The sequence below is a fragment of the Oryctolagus cuniculus genome, chromosome 17 (assembly GCF_964237555.1).
Source record: "Oryctolagus cuniculus chromosome 17, mOryCun1.1, whole genome shotgun sequence".
NCBI classification, from domain to species: Eukaryota; Metazoa; Chordata; class Mammalia; order Lagomorpha; family Leporidae; genus Oryctolagus; species Oryctolagus cuniculus.
Window position 1 is genome coordinate 35,527,627 of NC_091448.1, and position 27,402 is coordinate 35,555,028.

Consider the following 27,402-nt stretch of genomic DNA (forward strand, 5'->3'; position numbering starts at 1 on the left):
CTAACCTGGTCTGTCTACCCTGTGTATTGACTTGGTAGCTAAAAACCATAAGTGGCTGCTTGCTCTAAAGACAAATACCAAAAGCCTTGCATGTTCTCCCATCTGCTTCTCTTAACCTCAAAATAAGCCTTGTTTGCTCTTCTTGTAGCCTCTTAGACATTTGAGTTCTTTGAAAGTCATAGTCATTTTTACGTGAAGTCCTCCCCCATTTTGCCACATACACGCTTGTTCCAGATCAGTCTGTCTTGTTACACACTCCTACTGCAGTCCCCTCCACAGAGCCTTTCTAGTTGACACACTTCTCAGCTGCGTGATAGTTTCCACCTAACAGCTTCATGAGGGTGGAAATCATGTATGTTTTGCTCAACTTTCCTTCTCTAGAATCTAATAAAATCTGTCATTGTTTTAGGTAGTTAAATATTTTTTAGTAAATACATTTTAATTGACGTGTGATAAACACCGTAAACAACAGAACTTAGCTCAACTGTGATTTTTGTGCATAAATGGAATTGTATGATTATAACTACATGGGGCTGGCGCTGTGGTGTAGCGGGTAAAGCTGCTGCATGCAGTGCCAGCATCCCATGTGGGTGCTAGTTCGAGTCCCGGCTGCTCCACTTCTGATCCAGCTCTGCTGTGGCCTGGGAAAGCAGTAGAAAATGGCCCAAGTCCTTGGGACTCTGCACCCACATGGGAGACCTGGAAGAAGCTCCTGGCTCCTGGCTCCAGATCGGTGCAGCTCTGGCTATTGCGGCCAATTGGGGAGTAAACCAGTGGATAGAAGACCTCTCTCTCTGCCTCTCCTTCTCTCTGAGTAACTCTTTCAAATAAATAAATAAATCTTAAAAAAAAAATGATTATAACTACATGGGATTCTTACTACAAATAGTTGGATCATTGGATTAAGATTCTTCTATTTTTCATTTTAGACTCAGTTCAGATAAAAATGTCTGAACTTCTTGAAAATACAATTTTATCATTTGCAAATGAATAACTTTGTGAACTGCAAAGAAAATTACAGATAATTGGGAAAGCTTTAAAAAAAAAAAAGCATTGTTCTTAAAAATCTTTTTTTTTAAATGGAGAGTTCTTCATGGGTTTGGTTCCCAAGTGCCTACAAGGGCTGGGGCTGAGCTTGGGCCAGGCCAAGGCTAAAGCTGGGAGCACAAATCTCAGTCTGGGTTTTCCATGTGGGAGGCAGGTACCCAATTATTTGAGCCATTGCTGCTGCCTCCCAGGAACTGCATTGCTGTGATGCTAGAGTCAGTAGCCAGAGTTGGTATCAAACCCAGGTATTCTGGTGTGGAATGCAGGGGTCTTAACCACTAGACCAAATGTCTGCTTTGGGATGACCATTTAATATATAAAATCCACGTTCTTCAGAAGAGTCAAATCCAAAAGGAACTGAGGTTTACTAGAGAAAGAAAACAGAGAGGTGGGGCCGGCTCTGTGGCACAGCGGGTTAATGCCCTGGCCTGAAGCACTGGCATCCCATACAGGCGCTGGCTCTAGTCCCGGTTGCTCCACTTCTGATCCAGCTCTCTGCTATGGCCTGGGAAGGCAGCAGAAGGTGGCCCAAGTCTTTGGGCCCCTGCACCAGCGTGGGAAACCTGGAAGAAACTCCTGGCTTCAGATCGGCACAGCTTTGATCATTGCAGCCAATGGGGCAGTGAACCATCGGATGGAAGACCTCTTTCTCTCTCTGCCTCTCCTCTCTCTGTGTAACTCTTTCAAATAAATAAATAAATCTTTTTTTTAGCATCTCTCTCTCTCTCTCTCCTTTTTTTTTTTTTTTTTTTTTTTTTTTTGACAGGCAGAGTGGACAGTGAGAGAGAGAGAGAGAGAAAGGTCTTCCTTTTGCCGTTGGTTCACCCTCCAGTGGCTGCCGCAGCTGGCGCGCTGCGGCCGGCGCACCGCGCTGATCCGAAGCCAGGAGCCAGGTGCTTCCTCCTGGTTTCCCATGCAGGTGCAGGGCCCAAGCACTTGGGCCATCCTCCACTGCCTTCCCAGGCCATAGCAGAGAGCTGGCCTGGAAGAGGGGCAACTGGGGACAGAATCCGGCGCCCCGACCAGGACTACAACCCGGTGTGCCGGCGCCACAAGGTGGAGGATTAGCCTATTGAGCCATGGCGCCGGTAAATAAATAAATAAATAAATAAATCTTAAAAAAAAAATAGAGAAGTGGACATTTGGTGCAGTGGTTAAGATGCCACTCGGGACACCTGCTTCCCATATTGGAGTGTCTGGGTTCGAGTCCAGCTCCTCTCTTCATTTTTGCTTTCCCCATAATGAATACCATGGGATGCAACAGGTGGTGGCCCAAGTACTAGGTTCCCTGCTACCCAACACAGGGTACATGGATTCAGTTCCTGGCTTCTGGCTCTGGCCTGGCCCAGCCCCAGCTGGCAGGTATTTGTGGAGTAAACACTGGATGGAAGATTGTTGCCTGCCTTTCGAAGAAATTAAATTACAAAATAGGTACTGAAAAGTAACAAAAATGACTTTTAAATGAGTTTCTAGCAGGAGTAAGAATTGAGAAAATCTGAAGTATTTAGTCCTCATTTAGGTTTACCTCTCTTGTGTCCCCGTACACCCCAATTAAAAATTATCTGAAGGATCTTCAAGCTCTAAAATGTGAAATAATATGCTTTTTAAAAAAGGTTTATTTATTTGAAAGAGTTACACAGAGAAGGAGAGGCAGAGAGAGAGAGCGAGAGAGAGGTCTTCCATCTGATGATTCATTCCCCAGTTGGCCCCAATGTCCAGAGCTGCGCTGATCCGAAGCCAGGAGCTTCTTCCAGGTCTCCCACGCAGGTGCAGGGCCCCAAGGACTTGGGCCATCTTCTACTGCTTTCCCAGGCTATAGCAGAAAGCTGGATAGGAAGTGGAGCACCCGGGTCTCGAACCGGCGCCCATATGGGATGCCGGCGTTTCAGGCCAGGGTGTTAACCCGCTGAGCCACAGCGCCAGCCCTGAAATAATATGCTTATGATGGAATTTGAACAGGAGACAGCTGATTCAAAGGGGATAATTGAATTATGTCCTAGGTTCTGACAACAACTTAGATAGGATTTCAGAAATGCTGGGGGAAAAAAATGTTCCTAAGAGAGTGAAAGTGGGCACTTTCCCAAGTTTTAAGGTAGGTCTCAGAAACTAACAGGGGAGAGCATTGTGGCCTAGTGGGCGGGGCTGCCCTTTAGGTCATCTACGACCCTTGTTCAAGCGCTGGTTTGCATCCTGGCTACTACTACGCTTCCAATACAGCTCCCTGCTGATGTGCCTGGGAAGCAGCAGATGATGGCTGAATCGTTGCCACCAATAGGAGAGACCCAGATAGAATTTGTTGGCTCCTGGCTTCAGCATGGCCCAACTGTGGATGGAAAATCTCTCCCTTCCCTTCTTTGTCACTCTGTCTGCCTTTCAAATAAATAAATAAGTACATTAAAAAAATTACTTGGCTTTACCTAAAACTTCAGAAGCTGGTATATTTTCACTAAAACATTTGTACAATAAAATACTTATTATTTACTAATTATGAGATGTAAATCTCTCATCTTAAGCCCTCATCTAGTGAGAAACATACTGTATAACTATAATTAGTTGGGTAAGTCCTTTTAAAGTGATAGAACAGTGCGATGCATAGCAAGAAATAGTGCCTGAAATCAGTCTCATTACTGTTTTGACAGCACTGATAAGCTGATAGCTCTGCAGTGACGACTCAGCAGGTTGTTTTAATAAGGCTTCATGGTATTTTTGTGCTTCTATCAATTCAACAGACATTAGGTACAGTTATACTGTGCTGGGGAAAGAGGATATGGTCCCTGTTCTCCAAGTATTTTGTAGTGGGAGAAACAGCGAAGTCTGAATGATTACAGTGTGGCTACACAGTAGTTTGCCTGAAGGAAGGACAGGGTGTGATTGGAGCAAACCAGGGGGATATAGATAAATCTAGTGGAGGGTGGGTGGTTTCTTAGGGATAGGCTCCTTAGCAAGGTAATGCTGGACCTGAGAATTACAGGACACAGAGGAGTGTATTACGTAAAGAGATTGAAAGGCATTCTGGACAGGAAGAATGCTGGGGGACAAGATCCTCGACTAGGGAGAAAAATCTGAGAAACGCAGTTCCAACTGACGAAAGTTGCCACGCCAGGATAAGAGTTCCGTCTAGAGCGAAGATAGACCATGAAAGTCTCTCTTTTGAGTTGCACCCTAGGGAAATGGAACTTTACTTCAAAGCAGGCCAGTGCTTTAGTAGCTGTGTTCATTCATGATTGGTGGCAGTATAATTAGTATACTTGACTCGTAGTAAATATTCTAATTGTGTTTTTCTCTTTTCTTCCTCCAATGTGATTGAAAAATGGTTAAGGTGGAAAAGAATGAATTGAAGTAAACAGTCAGGAGAATGTTTATCCAGGAAGGAATGTTCTCTTTTGACTTAAAATGTAGGAACTATTCAACATTTTTCATCAAATCCAAGGCACTAATACTTTTTTTTTTTTTTTTTTTTTTTTTTTGACAGGCAGAGTGGACAGTGAGAGAGAGAGACAGAGAGAAAGGTCTTCCTTTTGCCGTTGGTTCACCCTCCAATGGCCGCCGCGGCCGGCGCGCTGCGGCCGGCGCACCGCGCTGATCCGATGGCAGGAGCCAGGAGCCAGGTGCTTTTCCTGGTCTCCCATGGGGTGCAGGGCCCAAGCACCTGGGCCATCCTCCACTGCACTCCCTGGCCACAGCAGAGGGCTGGCCTGGAAGAGGGGCAACCGGGACAGAATCCGGCGCCCCGACCGGGACTAGAACCCGGTGTGCCGGCGCCGCTAGGCGGAGGATTAGCCTAGTGAGCCGCGGCGCCGGCCGGCACTAATACTTAAGACATCAGTGGTTCATGTGCCACATAGAAAATGAACCCATTATAAGATGCCCCAATTTGGGGCATGTTAAAATGTGAAAAAGTTATCAGAGAATTAGTGAAAAATAATTTTTTGTGGCTAGAAATGGTAATGGGCTTCAATATCATATTGGCCTTAAAATGAGATTATTTTCTCAAACTTTTTCTCTGGCTGCATGCTTTTCAAACATTTTTAATCACAAAAGTAGTAATTATATTACAGTCCTTTGACAATCAAATGTGATATAAGGACAATTAATTTGTAGGATTATTTGCCACTTGAGAAGAGAATCTGCCTAATTTAAACATTAGGGCTGCACAGTCTTTCTAAAAATTGTGGCGGGCATTTGGCACAGAGGTTGCTGCTTGGGATGCTTGGTTCAAGTCCTGGCTCCTCTGCTCCTGATCTAGCTTTCTGTTTATGTGCACCCTGGGTGGCAACAGATGACATTCAAGTCGATGGGTCCCTGCCACCTACGAGGGAAACCTGGACTGAGTTCCTGGCTCCTGGCTTCAGCCTGAACCAGTCCCAGCTGTTGGTGGGCATTTGGGGAATGCACTAACAGATGATTTTCTCTTTCTGTCTCTCTGCCTTTAAAATAAAATGAAAATAAATAAAAGTTTTAAAAATTGATTTGATAGTAGTTAAGGGGGGTTGGTGGTGTGGCCTAATGGGTTAAGCTGTTGCTTGTGACTTCGGCAGCTGCTCTGAATGTTGTTTCAAGTCCTAGCAGCTCCATTTCTCAGCCAGCTCTCTGCTAATGCACCTGGGAAAGCAGTGGAAGATGGTCCAGGTTCTTGGGCTCCTGCACCCACATGGAGATCTGGATGAAGCTCTTGGCTCCTGGCTTTGACCTGGCCTGGCCCCAGCTGTCTTGGCCATTTGGGGTGTGAACCAGCGAATGGAAAATCTGTCTCTCCCTCTTTTTCTCTCTTTCAAATAAATTCCCCTTTTCTTTAAAAAAAAAAAAAAAAAAGTCATCATGAGAGGAAGCAGTACACTTGATAGCTTACAGACCAATGGTGCAGGGTCTATATAATTATTCTATATATAGTCTGAGTCTATATAACTATTATCAAAATTATTTCATTGACAAACGTTATTTTAATGATTTGTCAGGTGGAAACAAAGTCAGAAACACTGAAACGCACATTAGTGCTTTTTTTCCTCTGCTGATCTATTTTGAAAGCCAGACCTTATTTTAAAAGAGATTATTCATCTGTTAAAGCCTTGCAAACTGTAAAGTATTATTTAGCATTGATACTTGGTAAATAGAAGGTCCCAAACACATGTTGATTTAACTAGGTAGAAGAAACAGCATGTATTTTAGACCTTGAAGAGGTTTGGGCTCTCTTTCCAGAAGTACCAGATACTCATAATTTTGAACAGATTCCAGGGAATTCCTGAAACCACATCCTACGAATCTATGGACCCTAAGTTAAGGACGCTGAGAGGAAGAGGTCTGACTTCGGACGGCGCTGGTGGGACATCGAGAGACTTGAGATTAGATTTCTTTTTAAATTCTCCGCCACATCCTGGGATTCTGGAATTCTGGTGCTGAGAGGACCTACTAGGGGAAGATTTAAAGAAGCGTGCAGACTGGTTATGTAGTGTTCCGGTCAAACAATAGTGGGGACAACATTAACATCTCTTACACACGCGTTGTGTGTTCTGAATGCCTCGATAATCCTGTGATGAAGTTCCTGAAGCTCCGAGGGGGCTTAGTAGCTTGTCTAAAAGGACACAGCTCTGGAAAAACGATAGAATCCTTAGCCCAAACCGTCGGAGCCGAACCTGGGCAGGGAACAGCGCGGGCGGAGGAAGGGGCGGGGCCGCGCACGCGCACGCGCACGCGCACCGGCGCCCTGGCGCCGTCGGCTCTGGGTTTCCTCTTGCAGCTACTCTTCCTTTCAGTCCAGTACGGTGGCCGACGGGAGCCAGACGCTGGGGATGAATGAAGGAGCTGGGTGCAGGTTGAAAAAGTCTCCTCGGCTTTTCCCTTCCTCCAGTCTGGGTTCTGCCCTGGTGCGGTGTTCCCGTCCTGCCCCCGTCTTGCCCACCGCCCGGTCGGTCCCGGCGTCTGAGCGCTTGGTGCCCAGATCGAGTCGGGCACAGCTAGGGTGTGGGGATTCGGATTACCGCCTAGGCCCAACTTCGGACCGCGCTCTCGATTTCTGCCGCGGCCGCCTGTAGGACGCAGAATCCCAGTGGGGTCCCGTGAGGCTTGGAGGGTAGATCTTCAGGTATGAAGCGTCCGCTTCTCAGGCCTCAGCGCGTTCCCCGGTCTTTGTCGGCGACCGGCTAGACTTCTCTCAGCCCGAGGGACTGGCTTCTGGTTCTGTCCGGGGCAGGACCGGTCTTGGCGCCTCTGCCCCGGCAGCCCAGCCCTCTGTTCAAAGACCAGCTCCTCCTGCTTCAGAGCAAATCAGCGTGGCTGCCCACGCCTCGCACCCACGGTGCTGCCAGTCGGTCGGTCTTAGGGGATGGCTCTGGCTAACTGTTGCTTTTTTTTTTTTTTTTTGATGACTCCTGAGGACAGGCAGCTGCCCGAGTGGCGCTCGTCTTTCCCCGTGGCACAGCTCCTTGCACCTACACGTGTGCTTTTTATCCATAACGCAGGGGGTGTAGGGAAGAGTAGCCCTTAGAGCCGGGATGTGCCGTGGCTTGTAGCCAGCGAGGTGATTCTCCAGCGTTTGCACTGGGGGAGGACGGGGAGAGAAGCCGCAGCTCCTTACCCATGTCGGAGAGGCTGTGAAACCAGGCGGGTGGGGCAAGAGGAGCCGCCTTAGCTGTGGCCGCTCGCTTAGCTTTTGTGGCGCTGGGGGGACTAGTGCAGAGGTTTTAGAGAGGGCTCGAACAGGGATTTGGTCGATGACGGCTGAGCCTTGGATTTTGCCACTAACTAGTTGTAGTACTTTGGGCCTGTTCCTGTATCTCACCAGACTTCGTGTTCTGTGGAAAAGGCTAGAAGAGGCATTAAAATTCTCTATTTTCTTATTTCCCAGGTGGCAGTAGGAAGAGAGGCAGACAGAAAAAGCCTTGTCTTTATTGGTGTCCGGAACGTTGCCAGTTGAGGGGCCTGTGACAAGTGTACCACATTCCCAGGGTTTTTCAAAAGAAGGCGTTTACACCACGTGGACGTTCTACCCCAACTCTCTCTCTTTTTGTCACTAGGATCCACAGTGATGATGACTGAGTGTGCAAGCCTTCAGTTTGTCAGCCCTTTCGCTTTCGAGGCAATGCAGAAGGTGGATGTGGTGCGCCTGGCGTCTTTAAGTGATCCGGAACTAAGACTTCTCCTGCCCTGTTTGGTACGGATGGCGCTTTGTGCTCCTGCTGACCAGAGCCAGAGCTGGGCTCAAGATAAAAAGCTCATCCTCCGCCTTCTGTCCGGAGTGGAAGCCGTCAACTCCATCGTTGCGTTGCTCTCGGTGGACTTCCACGCTTTAGAGCAGGATGCCAGCAAGGAGCAGCAGCTTAGGTAACGTTCCGTTATGAACCGGGCAGATCAGGATGTACTTAGATTGGCTGAGGAATAGGGCATCGGTGGTTTCTCAGAGCTTGGAGAGCTCCTCCAGAAAACAGAATGAGAATGTAAACTTCAGAGACTATTCTACTTAGGTCTTTTCTATTTGTAGTTAAAATCCTAGGGTCTTTAAAAATATCGTGTAGAAGTTTGGCCTTATTCTGTTGTCCGGCTAAACTGATGTGGCCAGTTACTTTGTGGGAAGTGTTTAGGGTAACTCCCTCTAGATTACAGGGATGTATTACAGGATGTATTAGAATCATTTGGGCAGCTTTTTAAACTTTTTTTTAAAAAGATTTATTTATTTATTTGAAAGTCAGAGTTACACAGAAAGAAAGGGAGAGGCAGAGAGAGAGAGAGAGAGAGGTAGATCTTCCATCCACTGGTTCACTCCCCAAATGGCCATAATGGCCGGAGCTGTGCCAATCTGAAGCCAGGAGCCAGGAGCTTCCTCCGAGTCTTCCCATGTGGGTGCAGGGGCCTGAGGACTTGGGCTGTCTTCTACTGCTTTCCCAGGCCATAGCAGAGAGCTGGATCAGAAGCAGATGGGGGCCGGCGCCACGGCTCAATAGGCTAATCCTCCGCCTTGTGGCGCCGGCACACCAGGTTCTAGTCCCAGTCGGGGTGCCGGATTCTGTCCCGGTTGCTCCTCTTCCAGGCCAGCCCTCTGCTGTGGCCAGGGAGTGCAGTGGAGGATGGCCCAGGTACTTGGGCCCTGCACCCCATGGGAGACCAGGAGAAGCACCTGGCTCCTGCCATCGGATCAGCGCGGTGTGCCGGCCGCAGCGTGCTGGCCGCGGCGGCCATTGGAGGGTGAACCAACGGCAAAGGAAGACCTTTCTCTCTGTCTCTCTCTCTCACTGTCCACTCTGCCTGTCAAAAAACAAACAAACAAACAAACAAAAAAGAAGCGGCCTTATGGGATTCCAGCACTGCAGGCAGTGGCTTTATCCGCTGTGCCAAAGAGCCGGCTCCCAGCTTTTTAAACTTTTGCTGGTTCACAAAGGTTCTGGGTAGATGTTATGTCCTTCTCCCCCAAACTCCTCCATAATGAATCCAAGAGTAACCCACTAGTTTTAAGGGAAGTGATGTTTACTATCAGTTGTGATGGAGTCTTTATGTATGTAGGTTGTGAATCCCTGAGATGATAGGTAAGCTAAATAATAATCAGAAGTCATAGAAGGTATTTAAAATTTTTATGTTCTTTTGTTGGTTATTTTAATAAAAGATAATTTTTATGCATTACTTCCACACAAGTGTTCTCATACGTGTTGTTTTATGTGTTTGTGCTTCATTAGGCATAAACTTGGAGGAGGCAGTGGAGAGAGCATCCTGGTTTCCCAGCTTCAGCATGGACTGACATTAGAGTTTGAACACAGCGATTCACCTCGGCGATTGCGTCTCGTGCTTAGCGAACTGTTGGCAATCATGAACAAGGTGATTTATTTTGAGCACAACTCAAAGTATTTATGCTTTGATATCTACATATAGAAAGGTTGTGAAGAACAGGGCAACAAGGCAGGCAGGCTGTGTCCTTTCCTACTTGTATTTCTTTTTTAAAGATTTATTTATTTATTTGAAAGAGTTACACAGATTGAGGAGAGGCAGAGAGAGAGCGAGCGAGAGGTCTTTCATTTGCTGGTTCACTCTCCAGATGGCCGCAACGGCCAGAGCTGCGCCGATCTGAAGCCAGGAGCCAGGTCTCCCATGCAGGTGCAGGGGCCCAAGGACTTGGGCCATCTTCTACTGCTTTCACATGGCCATGGCAGAGAGCTGGATCAGAAGGGAGCAGCCGGGACTTGAACCGGTGCCCATCTGGGATGCTAACACTGCAGATGGTACCCTTATCCACCATGCTACAGTGCCAGCCCCTGAACTTATTTTTCATCAGTTTGAAATGAATGAGAGAGAGACAAAAAAAAAAAAGATAGAGAACATGCTCTGTCGTCTATCTGCTGGTTCACTGTTCATATGCCCACAACATTTGGGCCTGGGCCAGGAGCTGTGGACTTCATCTGGTCTTCCCTGTGGATAGAAGGGACTGAAGCACTTGAGCCATCATTTACTGCCTCTCAGGTACATTAGCAGAAGCTGGATCCCAAGCAGAGGCAGGACTTGGTCCCAGGCACTCTGCTCTAAGAAGTGGGTGTTCCAAGGCAGCTTAACCCCCTGCAACACAACATCTGCTCCTATATAGGGTCTTCTTGACTTTTATTTATTTTAAAGATTTTATTTTGCTTATTTGAAAGGCAGCGTTAGAGAGAGAGAGATATCTTCCATCTGCTGCTTTGCACCCCAAATGGCTGCAATGGCTGGGGCTAAACCTGGCTGAAGCCAGAGCCTGGAGCTCCATCTGGGTCTCCCACATGAATGCAAGGGCCCAAGCCATTGGGCCATCTTCTGCTGCTTTCCCAGGTGCATTAGGAGGGAGCTGAATTGCAAGTTATAGCAGCCAGGACTTGATCCAGCATCCATACGGGATGTCAGCATTGCAGGCAGTAGCTTAATCTGCTGTGCCACAATACGGGCCCCATCTTGACATTATAAAGGAATTTATCTCAAGATTTGTACAAATTAACCAAAGTTGATAATACTTTTATAGGATCTAATTTATAGTGAATTTTAACTGAAAACCTAAATGATTCATTTAGACAATGGATGAGCCTCCATTACTTCATACATAACAGTGACTAGGAAGTATCAAAGCTGAATTAGAAGAAGAGTGGCCGGCGCCGCGGCTCACTAGGCTAATCCTCCGCCTTGTGGTGCCGGCACACCGGGTTCTAGTCCCGGTCGGGGCGCCGGATTCTGTCCCGGTTGCCCCTCTTCCGGGCCAGCTCTCTGCTGTGGCCCGGGAGTGCAGTGGAGGATGGCCCAGGTGCTTGGGCCTTGCACCCCATGGGAGACCAGGATAAGTACCTGGCTCCTGCCATTGGAACAGCGCAGTGTGCCGGCTGCAGCGCGGTGGCCACTGGAGGATGAACCAACGGCAAAAAAAAGGGAAGACCTTTCTGTGTCTCTCTCATTGTCCACTCTGCCTGTCCAAAAAAAAAAAAAAAAAAAAAAGAAGTAGGGTGATTGACTGCATTGTTCTTGTACCCTAATAGGTGTTAAGAACACTGGTGGAGTGTTTTTTTTAATACCTCACTTGATGACTATAATAAAAGAACTGACTTTCGTGTTTAGGAGGTTTTCAGGTTTTTTCAACTTTGTGTCCATCAGCATATGGGAAATATGGTGACAAAACTATTGCGTGAAATTTTAAAAAATATAGTGGGTGTTTTTGTTGATCTGAGCTTTACTCTGTTTTCTACACAAATCTTTTAGAATTGAACAGGAATTTGCCTTTGTTATAATGTGTAAATTTTGTATTTTTTGGCTTTTGTTAAGTGACGTTTTATGTAGGTAGCATTCCTATTTCATTTCTTTGTCTTGCTTTATCCTTTAATTCCAGTTGTCTCCAAACATTTAAATAGAAATTTATTCTTGAGACCAATACTGTTGGGTCTGAAAAGTAATTAATGTGAGTGCTAATTGTGGTTAAATTGGTTGAAATTGATGAAGTACTGTATATTGTGCTGTAGTATAGTAGTGAAATATTAAGAGACATGGTGTGTGATCTCAACAACTAATTACAAAAATAGTAAGCACTTTCATTCATTACCCAAATTATAACAATTATTATTGTTTTTAATGATATATATGTATAGAGAGGGAGAGACAGACAGAAAGATGGAGAGATCTTCCATCCACTGGTTCATGTCTCAAATGTCCACAACAGCTGGGGCTAGGCGAGGCCAAAGCCAGGAACTTAGAACTCCATTTGAGTCTTCCATTTGGGAAGCACCTAAGTACGTGGGCTATCAACTGTTGCCTTTCCTGCTGTGTTAGCAGAAAGCTGATTGGAAATGGAGCAACCAGGACTTGCAGTGGCACTCTGATATGGGATATAGGTGTCATTAGCAGTGGCTTAATGCACTGCGCCACAATATTGAATTTAATAGAGTTCCTGTCTTTTTTTTTTTTAGGTATCTGAATCCAATGGAGAATTTTTTTTCAAGTCTTCTGAGCTCTTTGAAAGTCCAGTATATTTGGAGGAAGCTGCAGATGTACTTTGTATTTTACAAGCAGGTATTGTATTAAGTGCTAAGATACATTGTGAATACATTTTCCTCTTAAATGATACTGTGTAACTTCTTAGCCTGGACTGTTGTGTTATTTTAAGAATCTTCTAATAAAAATGTATCCTAAAAGTTAAAGCAAAAATGATTCATAGCAGGACAATTATTAAGTAAACTACATTATTGCCAGAGTATGGTATATTATAAAGATACAAAAATGATATATTTGATTTGGTGATTTTAATGCCCATTAATAATTTTGGAAACTTTCTCCAGTATGTTAAATGAAAAAAATTAAAGGAGAAAATAGTAAGTAGAATGTAATCCCAATTTTCTTTCTATCTTTTATTTTTTTGACAGGCAGAGTTAGACAGTGAGAGAGAGAAACAGAGAGAAAGGTCTTCCTTCCATTGGTTCACCCCCCAAATGGCCGCCACGGCCGGCGTGCTGCGGCGGAGCCAGGTGCTTCCTCCTGGTCTCCCATGTGGGTGCAGGGCCCAAGCACTTGGGCCATCCTCCACTGCCTTCCTGGGCCACAGCAAAGAGCTGGACTGGAAGAGGAGCAACCGGGACAGAATCCGGCACCCCAACATGGACTAGAACCTGGGGTACTGGCACCGCAGGCAGAAGATTAACCTAGTGAGCTGTGGCGCCGGCCCCAATTTTCTTAGAAATTAAAACAAAAACAATATCCATGGGAGGGATTAAAATACAGTATATTATTAACTTTGATGAGATAGAGATAATTTTATTCTTTTGCATTTTTATATGTTCCAGATTCTTACATATGATAAAAATAAAAGGAGAAGGACATAAAAAGGCAAAGAAAGTGTTCATGAAAATAATTCTTTAGAAAAGCATTGTTTAGTAAAACTTTGTGCAATGTTCCATGTTGTAATGTCCAGTTCAGAAGTTGTTAGATATATGTTGCTAATGATTATCTTATTAGAAGCTCAACTCTATATGAAAAGAAAGAACTTTAATTGCTTTTCGATGATATTTGTGAATTGTCAGACTTTAAATGTAAAATATAATGATCTCTTTAATAATAACCTTGACTTTATTTTCTTATAGAACTCCCTTCCTTACTTCCCATAGTGGATGTAGCTGAGGCCTTGCTACATGTTAGAAATGGTGCCTGGTTCTTATGTCTTTTGGTGGCCAATGTTCCTGATAGTTTTAATGAAGGTAATTATAATTTAAAAGTGGGATATTGAAGAGATTAACTTGGACATGTCCAGGACTTATTGGTTGGAGCTAACAAGAAACATTTAGGAGATTTTATGTTGTTGTTGTTGTTGTTGTTGTTTTAAATTGGGAACCGGCTTTGTGGCATAGCAGATAAAGTTGCTGCCTGCAATGCAGACATCCCACATGGGTGTCAGTTCGAGACCCAGCTGCTCCTCTTCTGATCCAGCTCCTTGCTAATGCACCTGGGAAAGCAGCAGAAGATGGTCCAAGTACTTGCGCCCCTGCCACCCAGGTGGGAGACCTGGAAGAAGCTCATGGCTACTGGCTTCAGCCTGACCCAACCCTTACTGTTGTAGCCATTTGGGGCATGAAACAGTGAATGCAAGATCTCTCTCTCTGTCTCTGTCTCTCTGTCTCTCTGTCTCTCTCTCTAACTTTGCCTTTCATATAAATAAAATCTTTTAAAAAACTGTGTATATTCATTTGAGAGGCAGAGGGATACAGAAAGAAAAAGAGCATGAGAGAGAAATATATAGAGCTCTCCCATCTGCTGGTTAACTCTGCAAATGGCTGCAATGGTCAGGACTGGGCCAGCCTGAAGCTGGAGTCCAGAGACTCAGTCCAGCTACCTTATGTAGGTGGCAGAGAGCCAAACACTTGAGCCATCACCACTGCTTCCCAGTGTCTGCATTAGCAGAAAGATGGAGAGGAGCTAGAGCCACAAGTTGAACACAGGTATTCTGATGCAAGTATCTTTTTTTTTCTTTTTAAGATTTATTTATTCTTTTGAAAGAATTACACAGAGAGAGAAGGAGAGGCAGAGAGACAGAGAGAGGTTATCTGTCCGCTGGTTCACTCCCCATTTGGCTGCAGTGGCCGGAGCTCTGCTGGTCCAAAGCCAGGAGCCTTTTCCAGGTCTCCCACGTGGGTGCAGGGGCCCGAGGACTTGGGCCATCTTCTATTGCTTTCCCAGGCCATAGCAGAGAGCTGGATCAGAAGTGGATCATAAGCTGGATCATAAGCTGTGACTTGAACTGGCACTCATGGGATGCTGGCACTGCAGGTGGCAGCTTTACCTGCTACACCACAGGGCCAGCCCTGCAAGTGTCTTAACTGGTAGATTCAGTGCCTGCTCCATCAGATTTTTATTTTTTGAAAGTTTATCATTGGGGCCAGTGTTGTGACATAACGTGCAGTTTTTTTAAAAAAATATTTATTTATTTATTTGAAAGGCAGAGTTACAGAGAAGCAGAGGCAGAGAGAGAGAGAGAGTCTTCCATCTGCTGGTTCACTCCCCAGATGGCCATTACGTCTGGAGCTGTGCCGATCCAAAGCCAGGAGCTTCTTCTGGGTCTCCCACGTAGGTGCAGGGGCCCAAGGACTTGGGCCATCTTTTGCTGCTTTCCCAGGCCATTGCAGAGAGCTGGATCAGAAGTGGAGCAGCCAGAACTCAAACCAGCATCCATATGAGATGCCTGTACTGCAGGCAGCAGCTTTGCCTGCTATGCCACGGTGCCAACCCCATTTAAAGCTGCTTCCTGTGATGCCAGTATCCCATATGGGTGCTGGTTTGAGTCCCAGCTGCTCCTTTTCCTATTGAGCTCCCTGCTAATGCATCTCGGAAAGCAGCAGAAGATGGCTCAAGTTCTCAGCCTGCTGCTCCCAAGTGGGAGACCTGGAAGAACTTCCTGGGTCCTGGCTTCCGTCTGGCCCATCCCTAACCATAGTGGCCATTTAGGGAGCAGATGGAAGGTGTCTCTCTGTGTGTGTCTCTCTCTCCCCCTCTCTCCATCTCCCTGTAAGTGTGCCTTTCAAATAAAGAGAAAGTTTATCAGTGAGCATTCACTATAGAATTTTGAGTTTAGAGATTTCAGAATTATATTGGCTTTGATAATTTTAGAGAGTATGTATGAACAAAGTACTTTTTTGCCTTTAGTCATCAGTGCTATAATATGACAGTAAAAAATACCAAGGAAGTAGAAGATTTAACTCTCATTGTCTGGGAGCAAATGGAGTATAGACATTTGTGAAACACTCAGAGAGTAGTTTGAGGTATAGGTAGTAAGAAATAACAGCATTCAGACTCTGGGTTTTTAACTTTATTTCGCTGTCAGTTTGCAGAAAAGCATAGGATAGAAGTTGAAAAGAATCATCTAAAAATTTCTATGTCTATTGCAAGCTTCTGGGTCTGAGTGATATAAAAATAAAAGCATATGTTAAGCAAGGTAATTTGTGAATTGTGAGCTAAGAAGAAAAATACTAGGTCTAGGGTCATAATTCCTGGCTTTTACCACACATTCTGTGATCTCAATCAAAATATTTAATTCTCATTTGTAAAATGGGTATATTATAACATTTTATTTATATATACATATATATATATTTAATGATTATTTATTTGAAAGATGGTGACAGAGGGGGATTAGAGGCAGAGAGAGAGGGATCTTCCATCTGCTGGTTCATCCCCTAAAAGCCTGCGATAGCCAGGGCTGGGTCAGGCTGGTGCCAGGAGCTAGGGACTGTCTGGGTCTGCAACATGGGTGGCTGGAACCCAAGTACTTGGATCATCATCTTCTGTCTCCTGGGTCCTGGAAGCGTAGGCAGAACTGTATCCCAGGTACTCCTGTATGGGATGCAGTTGTCCCAACTGGCAGCTTAGCTTGCTGTGCCACAGTCTGCTCCCTCTCTTATATTTCTGGAGATTTTTTGAATATCACATGATATGTGAAACTCTTTGTAAACTGTCAGCTTGTTTTATCAGTTCCTGAAAGAGGATTTTTGACATCTGAAAACTTAGTAGTGAATTTAGCTGTTTCTCCTTTCAGTGTTGTTGGTTTTTGCTTCATGTGCTTTGAAGTTCTATTATTGGATCCGTGTGCATTTAGAATTGTTTGTTTTGATTAAGTTAGCCTTTTTCCTTCATTCTGAAATACTCTATTTTTCTGATAATGTTCCTTCTTTTGAAGCCAGATTTATCTGATAATAATATAGCCATGTCATCTTTCTTATGATTAGTGTTTGGCTACACTAGTATTTACTTTTCTTTCTCGCTCTCTCTCTTTTTTTTTTTTTTTTTTTTTTTACGATTTATTTATTTATTTGAAAGGTAGAGTTAGAGAGAGAGGGAGAAACAGAGAGGGAGAGAAAAAGCTTCCACCTGCTGGTTCACTCCCCAAATGGCCGTATTATTCAGAGCAGGCCAGACTGAAGCCAGGAGCCAGGAACTTTTGAGTCTTCCATGTCGGTGCAGTGGCCCAAGCACTTGGGTCATCTTCTGTTTTCCCTGGACCATTAGCAAGTAACTGGATTGGAAGTGGAGCAGCCAAGACACAAATCATTGCCCACATGGGATGCTGGCATCACAGGTGGCACCTTTACCCGCTATGCCACACGCTGGCCCCAGTAGTAGTTACTTTTTTGTGTGTACATCATTCCTTTGTGTAGTTTCACATTTCCTTCTGTGTTATTTCCCCTTAGCTTAAGCTGCTTCCTTCATTTCTTGTAGTGCAGATTTGTTGGCAATAAGTTTTCACAGATTTCTTTGGTTTAGAAGAACTCTTCATTTTGCTTTCATTTGTATAAGATATTTTCATTGGGCTTAAAGTTGTAGGTTGACAGTTTCTTAAAGGTGTTGAAAGATCTTCTGGGATGAGTGTTGTGGTGCATCGGGTTAAGTTGCCACTTGGAATACTGCATCCCGTATTGGAGTACCTGGGATTCAGTTCTGTCTCCGCTTCGCATCCAGCTTTCTGCTAATGTACACCTGGGAGGCAGCAGGTGATGGCTCAGTACTTGGGTTGCTGCCCTTACTTGGGATCCCTGGGTGGAGTTCCGTGCTCCTGACTTCAGCATGACTCAGCCCTGGCTATGGTGGGCATTTGGGGAGTGAATCAATGGATAGAAAATTTCTCCTTGTCCCCCTGTTGTTCTGCCTTTTAAATAAATAAATAAATAAAGACTGGTGGTGTAGCGGTTAAAGCTGCTGGCAATCCCATATGAGCACCACCAGTTCATGTCCTGGCTGCATGCTTCTGATCCAACACCCTGCTTACGGCCTAGAAAAGGCAGAGGAAGACAGCCTAAGTATTTGGGCCCCTGACACCCACGTGGGAGGCTTGGATGATGCTCCCAGCTCCTGGTTTGGCCTGAGCCAGTGCTGGTGGTTGTGGCCACTGGGGAGTGAACCAGTGGATGGAAGATCTCTATCTCTCTTTCTCCTTCTCTGTAGCTCTTTCAAATAAATAAATCTTTAAAAATAAATAAATAAACTTTTAAAAAAGATAGTATTCTATTGTCTTGTGTTTTTTGTCTTTGTTCCTTCATAATGTTTTTCTCCTCTGGTTACTTCTGTTTGTTTATTATCTTTTTTCCTGTGGTTACTTTTGAGATTTTCTCTTTTATGTGGTGTGTCTTTGTATGACATTCTGTTTGTATTTGTCCTGCTTGAGGTTCATTGAACTTCTAGATTCATGAAAACATTTCTTCAAGTTAATTTTTGCCTACCATTCCCTTTTCTTCTTTGTACAACTGTAGTTGCAAGTAAGTTTGACAGTACGGTACTACCCCATGGGTTTCTCTTTGTGTTTTGAATCTCTGTTAATTCTTTGCATCATTTTGACCATTTCTATTGCTGTGCTTTCATGTTCCCTGATCTTTCCTTTAGTGTCTGATATTCATAAATTATTGATTCTTAAAGGCTGAAAAAAATGGTTTCTAACATCTTACTTATGAAACTTAAAGTAATAGGGACTCTTACATATTTAGTTTGTAGAGGCCTGATCAAAAATGGAGAACGACAAGATGAAGAAAGTCTCGGAGGAAGGCGCAGGACAGATGCCTTACGCTTCTTATGTAAAATGAATCCTTCTCAGGCTCTCAAGGTCCGCGGCATGGTGGTAAGAAACCTGCTGTTTTTAAGAGACAAAGGCCTTTTTATCAGGATGAAGAATTTTTCTCCAGATGCCTTTGGAATCTTGTAGGTGTTGGGAATTTGAATTATATTCTGGGGGAGTTATCTTCCTCTTTGAGTTTTTAATGTTTGTGAGATTTCTTCCTCTGAATTTCTTCCTCATCTTTTGTTGTATGACCTTGAGTTTAATTTGTTTTCTTGGTTGTGTTAGGTAGAAGAATGTCACTTGCCAGGTCTTGGAGTGGCTTTGACATTGGATCATACTAAAAATGAAGCATGTGAAGATGGAGTGAGTGACTTGGTTTGTTTTGTTAGTGGTTTGCTTCTTGGAACAAATGCGAAAGTCCGGACTTGGTTTGGAACTTTTATCCGAAATGGACAGCAGGTGAGGGTTAAGAATTTGTAGAGGCAGAAGATCAGGATATTTTGATGATTACTATGAGGGCAAAATTTCTTTAAAATGATGTGATAGTAGTTCTCAAACTTAGTTTCTGGGACTTCTTTACATTTTTAAAAATCTCTAAGGTATGAAAGAACTTTTGTTTATATGGTTTTTAGATATTGAAATTTGCTGTATTGGAGATTGAAACTGAAATATTGGAAATACTTAATTCACATAAGAAGAATAATCTTATTAAATATGAACATAACTTTCTTTTTTAATATAACATATTTTTAGTGGAAAGTAACTATATTTTCCAAAACCAAAAAAGTTTAGTGAGAAGAATGGCATTATTTAGAGTTTTCCACATCTCATCAAGCCTAGTTTATAGAAGTCTTTGGAAAAGTACACTGTACACTTGTGAGAGAATGGGAGAAAAATGACAAACAACTAGATCATTAAGGAAATGTTTTTGCCTTTCTGGACCCTCTGGAAGAGTTTTAGGGAACTCTCATGTTCTGAGTTGCACAAGACTGCTGCATTAGATTTTCAGAATAAGTTGTTCTGTAATTTTAACATATATATGATGTGTGTACATATATATACATAATATATTTTATTATAAAATGTACAAAACAAATATTTACCATTTCATCATTCGTAAGTGTACAATTCAGTGACAACGTTGACTGTATTCATAGTGTTGTATAACCATCACTACTATTCATTTCCAGAGCATTTTAATCATTCCATACTGAAAGTCTGTACCCATTAAATAATAAACTGCTTATAGCTCTCTTCCCCGTACCTCTGGTAATCCCTGTTCTACTCTCAGTCTCTAGATTATACCGATTTTGGTACGTCATATGAGTATAATCATAGACTATTTGTCATTTTGTGTCTGGAATATTTTTAGATTTTTCCATGTTGTAGCAATTATCAAAACTTCCATCCTTTTTAAGGGTGTATAAAGTTCCATTATATGTATGAGGGCACTTCTAATATTTCATGGAAAATGGAATTGGAAGAAAAGTTTAGGGATAGGCATTTAGCCAGCAGTTACGATGCCTGCATCTCGTATTGGATTACCTTGGTTTGATACACAACTCCAGCTCTGACGCCATCTTCCTGCTAATGAGAGGCAGTGGTGATGGCTCAAGCGATTGGGTCCCTGGCTTTAGTGAGGCCAAAACCTGGCCGTTGCCTGTATTTGGAGAGTGAACCAGAGGATGGGAACTCTCTCTTTTCTGTTTCTTTGCCTTTCAAATAAATAAAAATTTAGAAGGTAAGTTTATTTTGGTGCAAGAAATATTTTAAATTCATGAATATGAATAGTCTTGAAAGGTCACAAAAATACATGTTATGAAATAACTGCATAGATTTAAAATTTTTTACACCAAAAAATTATATTTTATTAAATATTTTTTCTTTTATTTGAGAGGCAGAGAGAGAAGGAAAAAGAGAGTTCCCATCCAGTAGTTTAATCCCCAGATGTCTACAACAGCTGGGGCTAGGCTGGGGCAAAAGGGCTTCCACACAGGTGTTACAAACCCAATTACTTGAGCCATTACCACTGTCTCCCAGGGTCTGTATTAGAAGGCAGCTGGAGTCAGGAGGAGGTGGGCACTGAACCCTATTTAACTTTGCTGTGGGACATGGACGTCTAAACTGCAGGCCAAATGCCTTATAATTTAATTCCGTTTTTCCACAGACTCTTTGAAGTACCCTTGTATGTACCACATCTGGTTTATCTCTTCAACCTTTTACTGGCTATGTATATACGTTGCAGCAATTGTCCTTTGTATGCAATAAGCTTTCTCCTTTGAATTTAATGTTATTATTCAAGCTGGTTTATGATACTTTGCTTAGAAACCCTCTAAGAATAATAAACAGCTAATATTTGCCTAGCTCTCTATAGTTTTCGTCTTTTTTTTTTTTTTTTAAAGATTTATTTATTTGTTTGAAAGGCAAAGTTGCAGAGAGGTAGAGGCAGAAAGAGAGAGAGAGAGAGATGTTCCATCTGCTGGTTCACTCCCCCAAGTGACCGCAACATCTGGAGCTGGGCCAATCGAAGGCAGGAGCCAGCAGCTCCTTCTGAGTCTCCAATGTGGGTGCAGAGATCCAAGGTCTTGGGCCATCCTCCGCTGCTTTCCCAGGCGCGTTAGCAGGGAACTGGATTGAAAGTGCAACAGCTGGGACTCGAACCAGCGCCCACATGAGATGCTGTCACTGCAGGTGACAGCTTAACCCACTATGCCACAGTGCCGGCCACAGCTCCCTATAGTTTTGACTTGCTTTCATATTTGTTTTCTTTGCTTCTTTTATTAGTCTGCTTAACATTTAGTGCCTGCTACATGTCAGATACAGTGTTAGGCTCTGCAGAGTAAGAGATAACTAAGACGTTATCCTTTCCTAAGGACCTGTGGGGTTTATGAATTTGGAAATGCTGAATTATAAGAGCTCTATAGGGTAAATATTAATAAAGTATTAATTTCCTTGTCACTAAGGAAATTGGAGGTCAGAGAGGTTGACTACATTACTGAAAAGTCCCTGATCATCTGATAGTAAAGCTTAAGGTTGATATTTAAGGTCTTTTATCTTCAAATTCTGAGTACTTTCTGCTAAACTACATTGCGTTTTTGAAAGAATGATTTAAATATTATGCAATTCAAGTTGCTATTCATTTAGTCTTTGCAAATGATCCAAATAAGAATGAATAGAACATTCTTCAAACCCATGGATTTGGAGGCTATTTTATTGGCTCAGATGGGATTTTGCAGTTAAGGCAGCCTCTTCAAATGGGTCAACGTCAGGTGTTTAAATGGAGAGCTCTCTGGGGGCGATGTTGTGGCGTAGTGGATAAAGGTGCTGCCTGTGATGCTGACATCCCATATGTGTGCTGGTTGAAGACCCGGCTGCTCTGATGCTGATCCAGCTCCCTGCTGTTGTGCCTGGGAAAGCAGTAGAGGATGGCTCAACTGTTTGGGACCCTGCCACCCACATGGGAGACCTGGAAGAAGCTGCTGACTCTTGGCTTCAGTCTGCCCCAGCTCTGGCCATTGTGCCCTTTTGGGGAGTGAACCAGCAGATGGAAGATGTCTCTCTGCTCCCTCTCTCTGTAACTCTGCCTTTCAAATTAATAAGTAAATAAATCTTTAAAATGGGGAGCTCTGTTTGAGGTTGCTTTTTAAATTTATATTTGTTTTAAAACTTTAGATACTTTCGTTTATCTGAGAGGCAGAGATCTCCTTTATGCTGGTTCACTCTTCAGATGCCCACAGTGGGTGGAGGGCTAAATTCTAGAACCAGGAACTCAATCCATGTGGGTGGATTTTGACATGGGTGTCAGGGACCTAACGACTCGAGTCATCGCTTGCTGCCTCTGAAAGTGTGCATTAGCTGCATGAGCTTCTTTAATGCTCCGTGCTCTCTTCCATTTGTGATTTCCATTTCTTGCAGAGAAAGAAAGAGACCAGTAGTTCTGTCCTTTGGCAGATGAGAAGGCAGCTGCTTCTGGAGCTGATGGGCATTCTTCCCACAGTAAGAAGTACCCGCATTGTGGAAGAAGCTGATGTGGACATGGAGCCCAATGTGTCTGTGTATTCAGGACTGAAAGAAGAGCATGTGGTGAAAGCCAGTGCGCTCTTACGTCTGTACTGTGCTTTGATGGGGATCGCTGGACTCAAGTATTCAATAATTTGATATTTTACCTTCTTGTCATTTTACTTTCTTGTTTCTAATCTAAAGAAAGTGAGCCAAGGGCCTTTTATTCAGAACATTTGGGTTTTTTATTTGACTAAGATAGTGAGCTGGCCTATGTCAAGAATAAAAAGTCATGAGCTGGCCTATGTCAAGAATAAAAAGTCAATCATTCCCAACAAGGATTAATTAATCTATTTTAGTCTGATTATAAATAGAATTATGTAAATATGAGAGGGGCCAGAGAAATTTATCCACTTCTAATGATAGTATGACGATACCTATGATTTTACCTCAGTCCTGCATGACTGTAGTGAATGATCTATGAGATCATTTATAACAGATAATGGAACAAAGAAATTGTGCAATATGAATGTAGCAACAAGCCAAAAATGGCACTTAAATCAAACATAAACTGAAGAAATGACTGAGAATGTTGACACTGCCACCATGTGAGAGACTAGATAGATAGCCAGAAGAACTTAGTGAAGACAGACTTGATTACAGTCATGGGAAAAGTGATTGTGACAAAAGAATGATAGTATCCTAGACGGTGTGATACTGGCAGAAATTTCACATTAAAAGAGCTATCTGCTATTTCATGAGTAAAAGTATAACGGATAAATTCTTGGGAGGTGACCCAAACTTAGAAGGGGTATGACAATTCACCAAGGCACAGAGAGGATGGTTAGTGTGTATTATAAATTATGAAATGAAAAAGGCAATGGCTATTCAAGCCACTCTTCAATGAGGATTTTACAAAGGAATAAAACATTCTAATTCCCACTGTTTGTAATGTTTTCAATTACAGAGTGTCGTATAATTATTAGTTTTATTGTTGTTTTCCATATCTCCATGCATTATAACTGACAGAGTTTAGAGTGTTTTGACAATTTTAAAGGTCAGAAAATAATTGTAGTTTGTACCCTTCATTATTAAAATCATGTTGTATGGTTTCAGCTTGCTTGGTCATTTTTATGGTCCAACACTACTGGGCAAAATGAGGATTGCCTATATTTGTGTCTGAGGATTAACCCTGCAGTTGCAATTTCTCGACACTTTTTTCTTTTTTGATGATTCATTTTATTTATTTGTAAGGCAAAGTGACAGAGAAAGAGAGAGGGACAGACACATAGAGAGAGATAGAGAAAGATAGCTTCCATCTGCTGGCTGTAATAGGTAGGGCTAGACCAGGCTGAAACCAGAGCCCAGAACTCCATCTAGTTCTCTCTGTGAGTGGCAGGGGCCCAAGCATTTGGGCCATCCTCTGCTGCTTTCCTAGGTGCTTTAGCAAGGAGCTAGATCAGAAGTAGAGCAGCTAGGGCTTGAACCACACTCCACTATGGAATGCTGGCATTGTAAGCTGTGCCTTACTGCTGCACCACAACACTGGCCCCATTGCTTTTGATTTGAACAACTTAAGAAGGCAAAGATTTTGTAACTAGTGAGGTATCATTATAAAATTAAAAATTTTCATCTGAAAAGTAAAACTGATGGGAAGTTCATGCTTTCTTATCCCTACCTAAAAAAGTGAAGCCTAATAATGTATTCCTTTCCAGACCGACTGAGGAAGAAGCTGAACAGTTACTCCAGTTGATGACCAGCCGTCCTCCTGCTACACCAGCTGGGGTTCGCTTTGTTTCACTTTCATTTTGTATGCTGCTGGCCTTTTCTACACTTGTCAGGTACCTTACTATATAAATTGCTCTCTGTTTTTTCTAGGTCTGCCTTTATTTACTTACTAAAATGCATGAATAGGGGCCAGTGTAGTGGAACTGCGAATTGAGCTGCTACTTGTAACGCCAGCATCCCATATCAGAGTGCAGGTTTGAGTCCCAGCTGCTTTGCTTCTGATCTGCCTCCCTGCTGGTGTGACTGGGAAGCAACAAATGATGGTCCAAGCACCTGTCTTTGTGCCATCCACGTGGGAGACCAGGATGGAGTTCCAGGCTCCTAGCTTCAGCCTAGTCCAACCCTGCTTGTTGTGACCATTTGGAAAGTGAACCAGCTGATGTAAGATCTCTCTCTGTTTCTCCCTCTCTCTTGCTCTCTCTTTCAAAGAAAGCAAGCAAAGTATTTTTAACAAGTGCATATATGATGTTAGATTAAAGCTTACTACAAAAATTGGCATAGGTGTGGATAGTCATAGTATCTTTTGTTGTTGTTGTTGTTGTTAGCTACTGAGCCATGTGGCTTCTTTATTCCATTTTAAGGTTTAATTGGCAGTCACTTGTATGTACAGCCAGGGTACAATTGGATATTTGGACATCTACACACACCCAGGAAACTATCACTCCAGTCAAGAAAACAAGCATGTCCAGTGGTTCCTTTGTGCCCTTTCTCATCCCTCCTCCTACTCTCTTCCCAGCCCCAGCTTTTTTTTTTTTTTTTAAGATTTGTTTTATTTATTTGAAAGACAGAGTTACAGAGAGGAGTAGAGACAGAAACAGAGGTCTGACTCTATCCCTGTCATGTAACTCTACCTCTCAAGTAAATAAATAAATCTTAAAAAAAAAAAAAAAAATCTGAAGACTTTAAAAAAAGAAAAGGAAAAGAAAAGAGAGCTTCAGTTTCCATCCTCTGGTTCTCCCCAAATGGCTGCAACAACTGAGGCTGGGCCAGGTTGAAGCCAAGAGCCAGGAGCTTCTTCCAGATCTCCTGTGGGTGCAGGAGACCTGCAGGTACATTCACAGGGAGCTGGATCAGAAGTGGAGTAGCCAAAGCTCCCAACCAGCACCCATATGGGATGTTAGCTCTGCAGGCCAAGGCTTTATCCCACTGCACCACAGCACCGGCCCATGATCATAGTATCTTAATAAAAAGATATTTATGTCTCATTTTGTCATTATCAGAGTTTCCCATGAACACTGTTTAATGGAGTTAAAATAGTTCTTCAGGATTTGTTAAGGCTAGTAACAGCCCTTACTCCCCTCCTCTCTGTTTCCCCTTTCCTAGGGCAGTTCTTTCTCTTGTTTTGGGTGGCTTTCTTTTATTAAGATTTATTTATTTATTCTTTTGAAAGGCACAGAGAGAGAGAGAGAGAGAGAAATCTTCTGTTGGTTCCTTTGCCAGATGGTACAGTACCCAGGGCTGGTTCAGGCTGATTCCAGGAGCTCAGAACTTCATCTGGGTCTCCCATATGGGTGGTGGGGACCCAAATACTTGGGCCATCTTCTGCTCTTTTCCCAGTCACATTCGCAGGGAGCTGGATTGGAAGTACAGCACCCAGGACTCAAACCAGCATTCTACATTAGACACTGTCATCCTAGGCAGCAGCTTATTTTACTGTGCCACAGTGCTGGCCTCTTGGTTGATTCTTTTGGATTTTACTACTAAATTTTTAATAGCATATTTGTGTTTTATACATCCTGATTTTGTTCTTTTAAGTATTACTTGTTGGGGCCGGCGCCGTGGCTCAATAGGCTAATCTTCCGCCTGCGGCGCCGGCATCCCAGGTTCTAGTCCCTGTTGGGGCGCCAGATTCTGTCCTGGTTGCCCCTCTTCCAGGCCAGCTTTCTGCTATGGCCTGGGAGTGCAGTGGAGGATGGCCCAAGTCCTTGGGTCTTGTACCCCATGGGAGACCAGGAGAAGCACCTGGCTCCTGGCTTCAGATCAGCGCAGTGCGCCAGCTGCAGTGGCCATTGGAGGGTGAACCAATGGCAAAGGAAGGCATTTCTCTCTGTCTCTCTCTCTCTCACTGTCCACTCTGCCTGTCAAAAAAAAAAAAAAAAAAAAAAAGTATTACTTGTTGAGTTCCCACTGTTAAAGATGAGGATTTAATTCTGTCCTAAACATATCCATACATCCTTCCTATTTTCTTTTTTGATTTTTTTTAAAGATTGATTTATTATTTATTTGAAAGGAAGAGTTACAGAGAGGCACAGTGAGAGAGGTCTTCCATCTGCTGGTTCACTCCCCAAATGGCCACAATGGCTAGAGCTGGGCCTATTGGAAGCCAGGAGCCTGGAGCTTCTTCTGGGTCTCTCACATGGGTGCAGGGGCTCAAGGACTTGGGCCATCTTCCACTGCTTTCTCAGGCATGTTAGTAGGGAGCTTGGATCAGAAGTGGAGCAGCCGGGTCTTGAACAGGTGTCCATATAGGATGCCAGCACTGCAGCTGGTGGTTTTACCTGCTACGCCACTGCTCTGGTACCACCCTTCCTATTTTCCCATTTTGCCAGTACAGTTAACAGTGATTCTTATTAGATCAATATTCATTTATATTATTGCATAAAGCACTACTGAGAACTCAACTATGTAGAAGGTGATTTCTTGTAAAATATTTTGCTTTAATAATTATATATTTATTTATATTTGTTTATTTCTAAAGATTCATTTTAATTATTTGAGAGGCACAATGACAGAGAGAGAGATCTTCCTTCTGCTGTTTCATTCCCTGAATGCCAGCAGTGGCCAGAGCTGTGCCAGCCTAAAGTCAGGAGTCCAGAATTCTATTCAGTTCTTTCATACAGGTAGCAGGAATCCAAGCACTTGAGACATCATCTGCTGCTTTCCCAGGTACTTTAGCAGGAAGCTGGGTTGGTAGTGGAGTATCTAAGATCCAAAGCAGCACTACAATATGGGATTGCAAGTGGTGGTTTAGCCCATTGTGCCACAATGCCTGTCCCTGCTTATTTTTAAAAAAGATTTATTTATGTATGTATTTGAAAGGAAGAAGAGTGACAAAGATA

The 27,402-nt window shown here is 43.4% G+C and overlaps 1 protein-coding gene across 2 annotated transcripts in view; it reads left to right on the forward strand.

Moving 5' to 3' along the window:
* The first annotated feature begins 6,725 nt into the window (after window positions 1–6,725).
* INTS2 (integrator complex subunit 2) overlaps window positions 6,726–27,402 on the forward strand; it is a 65,158-nt gene continuing 44,481 nt past the window's right edge. Inside the window, exons 1-9 of one of the 2 annotated variants that reach the window (XM_008271192.4) lie at window positions 6,726–6,856; window positions 8,058–8,364; window positions 9,708–9,846; window positions 12,438–12,540; window positions 13,605–13,718; window positions 18,486–18,616; window positions 18,842–19,015; window positions 22,472–22,698; window positions 24,271–24,396. In XM_008271192.4, coding sequence (XP_008269414.2) covers window positions 6,838–6,856; window positions 8,058–8,364; window positions 9,708–9,846; window positions 12,438–12,540; window positions 13,605–13,718; window positions 18,486–18,616; window positions 18,842–19,015; window positions 22,472–22,698; window positions 24,271–24,396 — 1,340 coding nt within the window. In that variant the 5' untranslated portion in view covers window positions 6,726–6,837. Of the gene's footprint in view, window positions 7,127–8,057; window positions 8,365–9,707; window positions 9,847–12,437; window positions 12,541–13,604; window positions 13,719–18,485; window positions 18,617–18,841; window positions 19,016–22,471; window positions 22,699–24,270; window positions 24,397–27,402 lie in introns of both variants that reach the window. The other variant, XM_051824719.2, reaches the window with a different exon arrangement.